At 47.5% G+C, this 15042-nt stretch overlaps 1 protein-coding gene across 2 annotated transcripts; it reads right to left on the bottom strand.

Annotated features, from left to right (window-relative positions):
* Positions 1 to 6603: 6603 nt before the first annotated feature.
* LOC128330074 (sulfotransferase 1C2-like) lies at positions 6604 to 13104 on the bottom strand. Of its 2 annotated transcripts, none has more exons than XM_053262323.1 (8): positions 13033 to 13104; positions 12416 to 12590; positions 11658 to 11780; positions 11468 to 11565; positions 10705 to 10831; positions 9297 to 9391; positions 8896 to 9076; positions 6604 to 6816 (listed from the first exon to the last, which is right to left on the bottom strand). In XM_053262323.1, exons 2-8 carry the CDS (start codon positions 12585 to 12587, stop codon positions 6704 to 6706), a joined length of 909 nt encoding a protein of 302 aa, XP_053118298.1. In that variant the 5' UTR covers positions 12588 to 12590; positions 13033 to 13104; the 3' UTR covers positions 6604 to 6703. The 2 variants fall into 2 exon arrangements, with proteins under 2 accessions (XP_053118298.1, XP_053118297.1); XM_053262322.1 differs by lacking the exon at positions 13033 to 13104 and adding an exon at positions 12675 to 12780.
* Between the last annotated feature and the right edge of the window lie 1938 nt (positions 13105 to 15042).

The following is a 15042-nucleotide window of genomic DNA, read 5'->3' as shown; positions in this document are numbered from 1 at the left end:
TCCCTTTCTGAAGGTTTTTTTCTGCCAAAAGGACTCCAGAAACCACAATAGGGATGAGGGCTTCAGTTCCTCCCAGTTTACCATGGAAAGGAGATATGGAATGGAATCCATTGGCCAAGTTTTAGCAAATCAGCCTGGACTCTCAAAGAAAGAATGGGGGCAATATTTTAATTTTGGACAAGTCAGGATATTCGTTTGGATAAGAGAGCTGTTTCAGCAACTCTGGGAGACCAGTTTGCTGTATAACGTCTTTTGCACATTAAAGACCACGTATCATTCAGCTTCCTCAGCAAGCTTGCAAGACAGACAGGTTGCTTTTGCTCTAATTCCGTTCTGCTGAATCATCTAGTAAGAATTATTTCTATAGAAGTTGGAACTTCTGTAGAAGTTACAGTAGTGATGCGGGGTGGTGGTGGTAATCTGAGAACACTAGATCTTGTAATTTTATTGGTTAAGCAGAAATGGACCTGAATAACAATTTGGATAAGAGACCACTGGGGTCTCCTTGTAAGAAAAGGACGCACACTTCACATGTTGTTTTTTTAAATGGAAAGAACAATGATTGAGAGTACAAGGCCTTCTCTGTAACTGCTCTTAGGGTCTAAAATACTTGCTGGGTGAAGTAAGTCGGGCGGCTGTCTTGCTTCTGAAGACCTGTTTGGTTCTTACAGGTCTTCCAAAGTACATAAGTGTTCCTGAGGTAACTTCTGCTGTCGATATTGAGGGTGTTACTCTAGTGACTCCTGCTTTCTATATCAGCTTTTTAGGTGTGCTTTACTGTTATTGTAAACCACATTGAACAACAGAAAAGCTGGAATAGGAACATTGACAGACACATGATCAGAAAATTTTTCTCTGCTTCCCTAACTACAAAACTTATTTAAAATGGCCTCCCTGCAGAAAATTACTCAGAAGTAGTTGCGTTGAAATTAAAAGGACAGCTATCACTCAGGGATGCTGCAGCAGTCTGACAGCATGTGAGCATGGCCCAGTGAAATCTCAGAAACCAGAAGTGGGTCTGAGTGGGTGTCCAGTGACTGGGGAAGGGGACTGCAATTCTGAGCTCTTTAATCTTCCCCTGATGACTGGCTGGGGTGGCCAAATGGAGAAGAGGAGGGTGCTCTTGTGCCTTTAATAGATGCATAGAAGAGGGAATTGTTATGCTGGGAAAAGTGGCACCTGCTGAAAATTCTGCGCTATGCATCTTTTAAAGGCACAGGAGCTCCCTCCTTTTTTCCATCTGGCCACCCTATTACTAGCAGAAATAAAGGAACTGTTCAGATCAAGCCTATGTACACAAATGTGACTAATTGCTATAGGTCACAGAATTCTGGGCACAACTTGAGTTATTTGAGTACATAAGATAGCACTTACTTTTATATACCGCTCTATAGCCGAAGCTCTCTAAGCGGTTTACAATGATTTAGCATATTGCCCCCAACATTCTGGGTACTCATTTTACCGACCTCGGAAGGATGGAAGGCTGAGTCAACCTTGAGCCCCTGGTCAGGATCGAACTTGTAACCTGCTGGTTACAGGGCGGCAGTTTTTACCACTGCGCCACCAGGGGCTCAAGATATATGTGTGTATTAAATGCACATGGGCCTTGGCCATACCTTTACTCATTTCACACACACAGTGGGAGCTCATTTTGCTGCCTGCCTGGCCCAGCAAAATAAGGCTGCCAAGCACATAGAAACTAGCCATCCTACAGGACTGGTATGTTTGACTTGGTGGGACGCAAATTTGTGCCAGGGCATGGCCTGGGGGTACAAGATGTAACCACCTTACTGAAGCTAAACAGATCTACGCCTAGTTGATGTGGGGGAGAGACCAGCTGGAACCCCACATACAGCATCTTGAATTCCACCAGAGGAGTGGGGAGGCTAGGGTGGACCCAACCCATCCCTCCCTATATTTTTCTCTGCCCCCTAAAGGTTTTACAATTTTTTAAAAAATGGCTACAGTGGAAAAAACTTATTTTATTTATTTATTTTTCACATTTATATCCTGCTCTTCCTCCAAGGAGCCCAGAGTGGGGTACTACATACTTGAGTTTCTCCTCACAACAACCTGTGAAGTAGGTTAGGCTGAGAGAGAAGTGACTGGCCCAGAGTCACCCAGCTAGTATCATGGCTGAAGGGATTTGAACTCGGGTCTCCCCGGTCCTAGTCCAGCACTCTAACCACTACACCACACTGGCTCAAACTTGCCCTATCACTTATTTTACCCCCCCCCCAACTTTTAGGCTGGCTATGGGTCTGAGGTGGGATATAAAATGTATAAAATACATAGGATTTGTGCATATTTGCACTGAAGCTGCTTGTCCTCTTGCTATTCTGCACTGGGGTCTCAAATTGCCTTGCATATCCCACCTGCCTCATTCCTTTCCATTTCTATGGTCCAGATCCTTCCACTTTCCTCTCAGCAGATATGACTGTCGTCTCTTCTCTTGTTCTCCTTTCCAACGTAGGTTTGATGTTCTTTGACTACAGCTCCCATCTTCCACAGCTGCAATGGCTGTGGATGATGGGAGTTGTAGTCCAGCATCTGGTGACCAGATGTTAAGAGTCCCTGTCCTAGGAGGAAAGCTTTCAATGGCACCAGTGTAAGCTTTCCCCTACCTCATGGAAAGTAGGCTAAAACCACATAGTTTAAATGTCTGCATATAACACAACTGTACCAAATTTGGTCCAAATTGGTCCAGGCATTGCATCCAAGTTCCCTCCCTGGCATCTCCAAGACAGGGCTGAGAGAGATTCCTGCCTGCAACCTTGGAGAAGCCACTGCCAATCTATGTAGACAATACCAAGCAAGAGGGACCTATGGTTTGACTCTATATGGCAGCTTCCTATGACGGATGGACAGACAGACACGACCCACACAACAGACAGCAAGGTGTTCTCATGGGGCTATTTTTCCTGAGGAAAGTAGGCTAAAAACATGCCATTTCGATGTTCATTTGTTGCACTGCAGCTGTACTGTACTATGTCTGATCCAAATTGGTGCAGACATTGCAAAGTGGTTAGGAGAGGGAACACACACAAAGCCACCATCTTGAAAAGGGTCCTGGAATTCAGTTGTGAGATATCGCAGTATAAAGGCCTCTATAATCCTAACTTGTATACCAAGTTTGGTGCAAATGGGTTAGGTGGTTCACAGGTTAGCCCACTTCTACCTCAAATGTTCATGCATCTTGAAAAGGGTCCTGGAATTCAGTTATGGGATATTGAGGTATAATGTCCTCCATAATTGCTTTGTTATTGATTTTAATGGTTTCTGTTTTAATTGTAAACTGCCCTGAGCCTTTTCGGAAGAGTGGTACAAAATTTAATAAAAATAAATAAACAAACAAATAAATAAAATAAAAATAATCCTAACTTGTATACCAAGTTTGGTGCAAATGGGTTAGGGGGTTAACAAGTTAGCCCACTTGTACCTCAAATGTTCATGCATCTGCTATCTTGAAGTGGGGTGGACAACTTAATCACAAAATACGCCACTGAGGTTTGCCTACTATGTGACACTACAACTGTACCAAATGTGCTCCAAACAGGTCCGGGCATTCATTGTGAAGTTGTGGGGGGACCCCATTCCACCCCATCGGCACACACCCACCCAGGCAGTCCCCTCTCCGCTTCTCTCTCCCTCCACCAGTGTGTGTACACACACGAGATCCCGTCTCCTCGCCGCCTCAGCTCTGCGCCTCTGCATAAAAAGTTGTCGCCTGAGCGGGGCAGCGCAGAGTCCACTTCCAGCTCCTCTCCGACTCCCCGCCACAGCTTGAAAGTTGGCGCGTGCGCGTTCGCTCGCGCTCTCTCTCTTCCTCCCTCGCGTGCTGCCTCGCAGCCAGAATCACCTGCGCTCCCTCCCGTCAGGATTTCCCCCTCCCCACCTCACCCCTGCTTCCCCATTGGACAAGGGAAGTGGTTAGGGGGAGCCCAGGGAAGCTGCTCGTGAACGCAAGCCGCTGCAACTTAAAAATCTTCCCGGCACTCTCTGGACAATAAACCTAGAGATCCATAAATAGTCTCGTGTCCATGATGAAGAGCCCAGACGGCTGGCCAAAGATGATCATATAATAATAATAATATGAAAGCACGACAAGACTCTTTCCAGATGACACACTCACAACAGTGTCACTACTCCTGTCTCTTAAGTGTGCTTCTGCCCTGTCTCACGGCTGTGCTTCAACCAGGGGCAAAGCTATGGGAGAGGAGTGGGTTGTGTTTGCCTCTCTCCAGCAGCCCCTCGGACTGAGGGAGATAATGAAGAAAATAGGGAGGGATGGAGCTGCAGGGCCCAGGTTCTTTGAACCCATCTGCTCCATTATAGCAAAACCCCTTGTTGTGACACTGGAGTCCCTGCACTGTCAGCAGGGTGCCATTCACATTTCCGATGCCTTCTTTTGGATTTTATCTGTCCATTTTAGCCCTACAATGTGGCACGTGCATCGCAAATAAATAGCTGTATTTTCCTGTTGCAGGAGAGTTTAACAAGCTATGTTTTCAAAATGATCCTACCAAACCGAGCATTTTACTGCTGAACAATGTGTAATCTGGAAAGCACCTGACTGTACTGAACTTAATTCGATCCAAATTGATCCAGGCATTGCAGAATGTTAGGGGGAAACAACACAGCTGCCATCTTGAAATGGGTTCTGGTGTTCATTAATGCAATATCAAGGGTTAATGTCTTCTATAATCTTAACGTGTATACCAAGTTTGGTGCAAATCAGTTTGGTGGTTCACAAGTTAGCCCACTTCCATGTCAAACATTCACATGTCCACCATCATGAACTGGGATGGATGACATCACCACAAACTATGCCATTGATGTCCCTATGTGTCATGACAACTGTACTAAATTTGGTCCACGCATTGAGAAGTCATAAGGGGACACAGACAGACAGACAGACACACACACACACACACAGCAAGGGGCTCTCATAAGACATCTTTCCATGAGGAAAGCAGGCTAATCAAAAGGACCATTCATTCATTTCACTGAGATTTATTTGTAAAGCTTTGAATGATGCACATTATCTAGACCAATTTCAAACTGGCTTTCGTATGGGCTATGGGGTTGAGACTGCCTTGGTCAACCTGATGGATGATCTCCAACTGGCTATCGACAGAGGATCCTTTTGAATCTTTCTGCGGCTTTCGATACCAACAACCATGGTATCCTTCTGGACCGCTTGAGGGAGGTGGGATTGGGTGGCACTGTTTTACAGTGGTTCCACCCTACCTCTCTGGTAGATTCCAGATGGTGTTGCTTGGAGACCGTTGTTCTGCTAAGCAAGAACTAAAATGTGGAGTTCCACAAGACTCCATACTGTCTCCAATGCTCTAACATCTACATGAAACTGCTGGGACAGATCATCAGGTGGTTTGGTGCAGCATGATAAATATGCTGATAACACCCAGTTCTCCATGTCGACTTCATCAGGAACTAGCATATCTTCCCTAAATGCCTGCCTGGAGGCAGTAATGGGCTGGATGAGGAATAACAAACTGAAGTTGAATCCAAATAAGATGAAGGTACTGACTGTGGGGGGCCGGGACCCAGGAGATGGTTTAGATCTGCCTGTTTTGGATAGGGTTACACTCCCTCTGAAAGATCAGGTACGTAGCTTGGGAGTGCTCCTGGACCCAAAGCTCTCCCTTGTTTCTCAGGTAGAGACAGTGGCCAGGAGCGCTTTTTATTAGCTTTGGCTGATATGTCAGCCACATCCATTTCTAGAGGTGAATGCCCTTAAAACAGTGGTACATATGCCGGTAACCTACAGGCTTGACTACTGTAATGTGCTCTATGTGGGGCTGCCTTTGTACGTAGTCCAGAAACTACAAGTGGTACAGAATGCGGCAGCCAGATTGGTCTGGGACAACACAAAGGGACTGGTTTTAACACCAGTTTTGAAAGAATTGCACTGGCTGCTGATAGGTTAATGGGTTACAAAGTGCTGGTTATTACCTATAAAGTCCTTAACAGCTCAGGTCTGGGTATTTAAGAGAGTGCCTGCTTTGTCATTAACCCTGACATGTTATGATCTTCTAGAGCAGGGATGCTCAGCGTGTGGGTCTCCAGATATAATTGGACTTCAACTCCCATAATTCCCAACCAAGGGCCACTGGGGCTGGGGACTATGGGAGTTGGTCCAATAACCTCTGGGGACCCACAAGTTGAGAAACCCTGTTATAGAGAGGTCTGGTTATGGTTGCTGCCAGCCCGTTTGGTGGCGACCCAGAACTGGGCTTTTTCTGTGGCTGCCCCAGGGCTTTGGAATATGTTCCATGCTGAAATAAGAGCATCTCCTTCTCTGGTTGTTTTCAGGAAGAACCTCAAGACTCTCCTGTTTTTGCAGGCTTTTAATTAGAATTAATTTTTAATAATTTTAACAATTTGTTTTAATAACTGTTTTATGCTGTTTTTATTGTGTCATGTGTTTTAATCTGTTTCAACTTTTAAATATTTTAAATTTGGTACACCGCCTAGTGATGTACATATCAGGCGGTATAAAAATATGACAAACAAAGATCTATACAAACAATCCTTTAAATAAACCAAAACCCACACACAAAATTCACTTTGGCCAGTGAATTTGCTTGCAGTCTCTAGCTTTATTTTATTTCATGTTGTTACAGGCAAATTGTCTAGGCGTGTTTTTAGGAAAGTCTCAGTGAGGGGCACAGAGGTGTGCTTAGAGCTGGGTGCGGAAGGTCAGGCTGCTGCCCCCCAGTTCCCGGGCACAGATGTCATCTAGCCGTTCACTCTGAGCCACTGTGAACTGCTCTTTCCAGTCTCCCACAGTCCCTGCAGGTGGGGAAAACAATCCACAATACAACACAGTGTGGTTTCTCATGCTCTTCCTTTCTGTTATAACCTTTTCAGTTTCAAGCTTCCTTCAGGAAATCCTTTTCTCCATTGGTTGGTTGCCACCTCATTGCATGTCTGCTGCAGAATCTTATTGTGTTGCAGAGGATTCTGGGAAGTATTCTAGGCCAAGCACTTAGTTCACATGATACACTGGCCAGCCCTCTTGGCTCTCCGCCCCACCCACCCCTCCACCCCCACCCCATTGCTCAGGGATAAGATAGTGAGCCTCTTCTCATGATCTGTGAGAAGAGCTCCAGAGCGGGCTGTGGGGAAGGTGGGTTAAACCTACCTTATTTGTTTATTTGTTTGTTCGTTCGATTTCTATACCGCCCTTCCAAAAATGGCTCAGGGCGGTTTACACAGAGAAATAATAAATAAGGTGGATCCCTGTCCCCAAAGGGCTCACAATCTAAAAAGAAACATCAGATAAGACACCAGCAACAGACACTGGAGGGATGCTGTGCTGGGGGTGGAGAGGGTCAGTTACTCTCCCCCTGCTCAACAAAGAGAATCACCATATTAAAAGGTGCCTCTTTGCCCAGTTACCTTCCCTGCAGACGATCAAAGCGCCGTTGCTGGGCGCACGGGGAGCATGCCCAGATCATTCCACACACATGAAAGCAGCAGGATGGGCCGGGGGGTGGGGTGGGGGATGTGTCATCTCAGCCCCCAGAAATACCATGATGCACTGTGCAGTGCAGCATGGGGATCCCCCCTCCCCCCTCTCCTCCCCTCCCCTCCTCAGGCTCTCTGCAACTGCCAGACGATCAAAAAGACGAGGTTAAGGGAGGTCAAGGGTGGCTATTTAGGCGGGTTTGCCATTGTGTTGCTGCTGGGGTCGGCCCGATCCTGGCAGTTCATACGTGTGTGCAAAACTGGGCTGGGCTCCCTTAGCCCAGTTTTGCATGTGAATAGCCTCAAAGGCTATCCGTATAAGCCAGTGGTGTAGAGACGACATAAGCAGCCTGTGTTCTCATGGGCAGCCCCCCCCCCCCGCCCGGCAGCGGTGGCACCCTGCTCCCTAACCTAGCAGTGGTGTGTTCCTTCTCTCAGTGGCGGAGAGGCAGCCTCCCCCCCAGCAACAACATGCCCCTCCTACCAGTCACACGGCGTGCCACTAGGGCTTGGCAGGAAGCTGCCCTGGGCTGCATCCATCCCGCTGGGGATGGTCAGCGCGCGTGGGGAGAAGGAGCATGGAAGCAGAGCAGCCTTGCCAGCAGGTGAGGGGAGGTGCGTGAGGCAGCTCCAGAGAGGAGCATGGCGCCCCCGGAGGCAGGAGGGTGCGGGTTCTTGGGACCGTGCCCAATTATAGCTCCACCCCAGTATATACTCATCGATACCTTTTCTTGCATTAACTACATTTATTTATCTCCCTTTCTTTCCATTAGTAGCCATGTCCCTTCAGTTGCAAATAGAATATGTGGATATTATTCTGTATGTGAATATAATAATATTCTATCTCTATCTCTGAGCATATGCAGATAGCTGTTATCTCATAACTCAACAACTGCAGCCTGTCCACATACACATAGAATTATGCCAAGTAACATGTACACTCAGAGGTGTAACTAGGGAAAACGGCGCCCGGGACAAGCACTGAAATGGCGCCCCCACTACGCCCCCCCCCGTACTACATTATACTTAGGTTTTTCCTCACAAGCGCCCGCCACCGCTGCCAAGCCAGGCCACTGACTGGCCACCAGGCACCAGCAAAGCAATGAGGGGGGCGTGGGCGGCGCAGAAGGGACTGCTCGTGGGGGAGGGGGCGCCGACGTGCTCCCTTGACTGCTGCAGCGCTGCTGCACTGAGCAGGAAACATTTGTATTAACAATTTAAAAAAAAAATTAAAAAAAATTTTTTGTCATGGCGGCGCCCCCCACGTGACCAGAAAAGATGGCGCCTGGGGCACGTGCCCCCCCTGCCCCCCCTATAGTTACGCCTGCTTTCTCCAGTGTGTGTACCCAACGATCCCACAGGGTCCCCTCTTGTTTCCCATGAACAGCCCCTGGTCCCTACCTTTCCTCATGAAGGGCGACGTAGTGTGGTCCATGAGGTGGGGAGGCATGGTGCTGTAATTAGCCATTGGGTTGGCTTTCATGCTCTCAAACGCTGTGTGCCGAACAATCCGGTTCAGAACTGGTTCTGAGAGTTCAAGGCCCAGGAACTGGGCTACTTTTCGGATTTCCCGAGCTAAGTCCTAGAAAAAGAGGGAGGGGAAGGGAAAGAGAGGGAGGGAGGGAGAGAGGAAAGAATCTGGATGTCGAGGAAGACCCAGGCTGTTTGTGAGCTTAACATCACTGCGTGTGGTTCTCACTTGACTAGAGCGGACTGCTCTCCGATGTGCCCAGCCTGAAAGCATCGGAGCTCCTTTGCACTGAAAATACCACCTTGCAGGGCCATGCGCATGAGCCTCTCACCTCTTTCATGTCTTCGTAGAAGAGGTACAGGATTGGGTAACGGTCTTTGGCTTCCCACCAACCCCGGACGTGGTCAAACCAAGAGCCATAGGAAACTACAAAAAGACACAAGAGAATGGGGAATGAATTATAGCTTCCGGATGGCCAAATAAGCCAGCATGGTGTAGTGGTTAGAGTGCTGGACTAGGACTGGGGAGACCCAAGTTCAAATCCCCATTCAGCTATAAAACTAGCTGGGTGACTCTGGGCCAGTCACTTCTTTCTCAGCCTAACCTACTTCACAGGGTTGTTGTGAAAGAGAAACTCCTCAAGTATGTAGTACATCGTTCTGGGCTCCTTGGAGGAAGAGCGGAATATAAATGTAAAAATAATAATAATAATATTAACAACAGCCTATATTCTGCGACGATATCTATAACAACAGCAACAACATTGACAATAAAATTCAGCCATCCCAGGTCCTTGGGAAGTGTGGGGGTACAGAGCATGACTGATGCTCATTATTTTCCTGGTCTTACGATCTAGCGTCTCTAGCTCTGCCTGGGTCCAGTCTATTATTCCTGCAGTGTATCTTATAACAGGTATAGCCCAGGTGTTTATAGCTTGTATGGTGTTCCCGCCATTGAGTTTGGACTTTAGGATTTTTCTAACTCTCCTGATGTATTCACTTCCCATTTTTCTTTTAACTTCAGTGTGTGCAATGTTATCAGCCTGGAGAATGCCCAAGTATTTGTAATGTTCTTTCTCTTCCAGGTTCTTGATGTTGCTTCCATTGGGCAGTTCTATTCCTTCTGTTTTTGTTATTTTCCCTCTCTTCATTATTAATGCAGCACACTTGTCTAGTCCAAACTCCATTGCTATATCGCTACTGAATATACGGACAGTGTTTAGCAGTGAGATACAGACAGTGTTTAGCAGTGAGATACGGACAGTGTTTAGCAGTGAATAACAGCCTATATTCTGCGACGATATCTCTAACAACAGCAACAACATTGATAATAAAATCCAGCCATCCCAGGTCCTTGGGAAGGACTCAATGTCTGGATAAAACAAACCACTCAATAACACCTGTCTGAGTGTGTTAATAAATAAATAATAATAATGTGTGACTGACTGCAAAGGAACACAAGAAGTGGAGAGTGGACTGCAGTATTCCGATTTGCCTCACATAGACACCCATTAAAAAGTTAAGTGGTTGGAAAGAAAATAGTGAAAGGATCAGAGAACTTGGGAGGTTCATGTAGTTGCCCCCCCCCAAATATGCAGATACAACCCCCATCTCCTGTGGGAACCATTACATTTCATCCACCACCACCTCCAACCAGCAGGCCAGTGGTTCTGGCTTTTCCCCTCAGACCAAACGGATCTTCTGATGTCCAGTCTCTTTCTGGCTCTCGCCTCAACTCACGTTTCCCAGTAAGGAAATTATCCAGAAACTGGTCCCAGTTTCCTGGCTCCGGCATTTCCTGGTCCATGCGATGGAAGTGGAAGTAGGAGACAGCATTGTCCTTGGCGTTCCTGGCCACGTAAATGATCTTTGGGAAGGAAGTAGAAAGAAGAGAGAACCCAGGAGTCCTAGCTCTGTCTCTTTCACACATCCTGGCTCCTCTCACCTGCAAGATTCCCCTCCAACTTTCTTGGCAGAGTTTAATTCCCTTAAGGGAAGCGGCCAATGCGCATGTGTGCCATGCGCATGCGTGTCGGCCACATCTGGTACGATGCTGACTGGGGCTGCAGGGAGGTATGCTGCAGCCCCCCAGCAGCTATTTGGGGGAGAGCGCCAACAAGAGGAAAGTGGTGGGGGCACCCTCCCTGCCCCTTAAAGGCCCCTCTGCCTCTGAACCAGCTCAAACACCAGACTTCCGAAACGGTTCGGAGCTCGAGAAAAGGAGCGCCGAACCAGTTTGTGCACATCCCTATTGGAAGGCTGCTAATAGTGTGAGAGAGTTGGAAAGTGGCCTGATAGAGAGATTGTTGCCAGCGGCACATAGATCAGAGCACCGCTAATAAATGCTGACATGCTGTAAATGGGTGCGATGGAAGAGAGGCCCTCTCCTTTTCTGACAATTTCATATGTTCTAGGCTTGAGCCAGGACAGGTCCCAGAGCTAACATTTGCCTCAGATTCAGCTCTGCCCTCACCCCAACTCCCCCCACCCCTGTTGCTCTGACCTTGCAATTCTGTTCCCAAAAGGAAGGGGGCAGGAGCTGAACTGGGAGGTGAGATTTGAGGGTGCGTGGAGAAAGCATCGCCTCTGCCTCTTCCAAACCTGAAACACCAGGGGGCAAAATTCAGCCTCATGCCGACAAACCCCTCCCTCACCCTTCAGCTCCCCTAAGCAGTCACATATCACCTACTCACGTGAGAAGATGGAAGGGCAAATCTCTATGAAGGGTATCCGTACATAGATGGGGGCCCGGGCACATTTCTGTGGGTCCCCTCCATGTTGCATCATGTCCACAATTTCTTGGATCCATGTGGTCCCTGGCAGGGGGTGGATGGAAAGAGGCAATAGTCCTATTCACATCTTATGTTCAGCACTTGCACAACAGCTGGACAATGTAGGCAGGTACAGCGGTTCACACATTACACTGAACACCAGCCCAGCAGTGCACTTCCTAGCTGTACCATGCATTTGAGGGACCTGTTCACTTTTAAAATGAATGCAGGTACAGTCATTCACACACAAAACACTTGCAAGTGTATAGACATTTGTACACTTGTCCAGCATAATGTCTGAATAGTGCTATGGAATACAAATACGGTTAATATTTATATACCACTTTTCAACAAAAAGTCCCCAAAGCGGTTTACATAGATATAAATGAAATAAATAAATAAAATGGCTCTCTCTGCAAAGGGCTCAGAATCTAAAAAGAAACACAAGGTAGACACCAGCAACAGCCACTGGAGGGATGCTGTGCTGGGGATGGACAGGGCCAGTTGCTCTCCCCCTGCTAAATAAAGAGACTCGCCACTTATAAAAGGTGCCTCTTTGCTCATTTAGCTATGGAGACCCCATAATTCAAACCCTCCATCTCCCAGACTCCACAGTCTGCCTTTGCTACCTTTCCACAGCAACATAATTGGCCCTCATTTCTCCGCTGTTCCCAGGTTACCTGCTTTGGGGTAAGTGCAAATGAGGAGATCATCAGGCCGTGCTTTAAAGTCCCAGATGGGACCCCACTTCTCTGCTGTGTCGCTGAACATAGGGACCCCCTGAACCTCCACCAGTGTAGTGCGCTTGACGGCCTTGGGGTCTGCCGCGTCCTTTCCTGCTTTGAGATCCATCACCTGGCAGGGCGGGACAGGGAATACCATGAGAACCCTGTGCCCCCTGCCCCACACCCTTGGGTGCCAACGGCTGGTACTACTCACCTGTCCGATTCACTTCTTGGCAGAGCTTCTTTCTTGCCTCTGTCTCTGCCCTGCTTCCTTAAGGCTTCTGGACTGTGTGCATGTGTGTGTGTGTGTGTGTGTGTGTGTGTGTGTGTGTGTGTGTGTGTGAGATAAGTGGGGTGCACACACATGTGCTTTCCCGGCTGCAGTTTCTCACATGGTAAGCTTTGGAAGGCAGCCAGGACCTTCCATGGAGGTTACGGTGTCTGAATTTCCTAACGGATTAAAGCTGTGTGGGGATGAATGTGTGTTTCTGCAGTGATGTCTATGGCATAACAGTAGCAATCAGAGATTGTTGAGGCCCACCCAGCTTGTGCCAACCCCTTAACACACCTACCTTCGTGGAGAACCTCAGGATCCTTCCTGGCAATATGCTGTGATATGCACTGATCTTTGCCCCACCATGATATCAAAGGTCAAGCCTTGGTTTGATATGCTGGTTCAGATCAGAACATGGGAACCCTGTGAACCTGTTTACCATTGGCACACAAAATATTTGGGCTCCAATAGTGCCTGCTGAGCGGAAAAACAGATTAGGGTCAAATTCCATGTTTCACCCAGGCTTGTCAGATCTTGGACAAGTTACATTGTGATGCATTGGCTACCAGTCAGAAACTGCTAGGAAACACTTCTGAGTGGTGGCGTCCACCGTGTGGCAGCAATTGTGTGCAGAAACTGTTCGCCACGTGGCTTACCCAGCCAGCAACACTCTGTTGCATTCTGTCCAGTAATGTTTTGTGTTTTGTTGTTTGGACTTTTGTCCCAGTAGGGATCCTGAAGAGAGTGTTAGGGGATGGAGTCAAGGAGAAAAGGGAGGAAAAAGGGAAGGCAAAGGAGAAAAATCGAGTTGCTTCTGAATCTGAATAGAGTCTTAGTTAAACCAGCATAAGAGTTCTTGGTGTTTGCAAGGGAAGCAGTTATAAAACACACTCCCCTTCTGCTGTGCTGCTGCTTGAGAGACGGGTAGTATCCAATCTGATCTCTCGGGACAATATATCCATATACCTTCTTAGAAAGCTAAGCAAGCTATACCAGGCTGTGTGTATATTCCTGTTCAAACATTATGTTGTGTACGGGTAGAGATTTTTGTACAAAGGGACATGGTTTTTGTGTGAATGACTGCACTTGTGAATCTGGGTACTGGCCTCCTAAAGTCCAGGGGACATTATCCAAAGAAGAGGCCATCCTTGTGTACAGCCTTCAAAAATGAGGCAGAAGTCCTGCCCAGCACAGCAACCCACTCTCCCCTGCCGGGTGGGTCCATCACACTTACAGCCTTTGTCTGAAGAGGTAAGGGCTGTGAGCGTGATGGCCGGTGGTTTTGTGATTGGGGGCTTCGGAGCCCGAGCACCTTGGAGAACACCTGGATGAAGCTTGGTATGTGTGTACAAATATGTGCAGGCATACACTGTAGGCATATTATATGCGATTTAACTGTTGGGAAGTCTCTCTGGTAAGAGATACCCTTCTATTACAGCAGACTGTACTGAGGCACAACACAGTCCGGAGTCTGCCTAGGCATGCGTGTATGCGGAGAGTGAAATAAACTTGGAGCCAGTTCATAGTTTCAAATCAATATAAGGAGTCTTTATTGGTGAACTCCATTCTAGATAGGAAAGTGGAGAGATAGAATCTCTAATTTAGCTAGCTAGCTGGATGCAGAGGGACGGTTTCTGCATCTCTGCACACATGGTGCAGAGAGAGAAGAGTGTGTATGTTTCAAGGGAGAAGGAAGGGAAGAAGGAAGGGAAGAAGGGAGGCAGGCAGGAAGGAAGTCCCTGAGAGTAGCAATCTACGTACCAAAGGGATAGTGTCAGAGCAGTAGAGAGGAGGAATGACCAATGTCTTGACCCCTCTAGCCCTCTGACTCACTAGTCTGTCTCCCTCTGTCATTGAGACATGAGACAGCGCAGAGTCCTTCACTTCCAACATTAACCATAATGTGTGAGTGTGTGCTGGAGATGGAGTTCCAGTGCATCTACCTTTTGCACCAACTATCCTAATGACCACTAGAGGCATTGGGAGTAGAGACAATTAGTAAGGGTCTCCCTATCTGTCCCTACTCTATGACCCCTGAACTGACTCTGCAGCAGTTCCTGTGCTGAGTCACAATCCTTCCTTTCCTCTTAGAGAGCAGATTAGGATTAGGCCTTTCCTATCCAAGTGTACTTAACCAATAAATACTTAGTATTTAGTTCTACAGGGATCTCCATGTTTTTTATCTAGATAGCTGCAACAACTAAATCATCCTCTGCTACCTACTCTGTAACTGGAGTGTGTGCTCTCTTCCTTAGTGCTCTGCTGTTTACCTACGGGGGTGGGGGTAAAATTAACAACCCCCAACAGT

The sequence above is a fragment of the Hemicordylus capensis genome, chromosome 6 (genome assembly GCF_027244095.1).
Source record: "Hemicordylus capensis ecotype Gifberg chromosome 6, rHemCap1.1.pri, whole genome shotgun sequence".
Classification (NCBI taxonomy): Eukaryota; Metazoa; Chordata; class Lepidosauria; order Squamata; family Cordylidae; genus Hemicordylus; species Hemicordylus capensis.
This window is presented reverse-complemented; position numbering and strand designations above follow the sequence as displayed.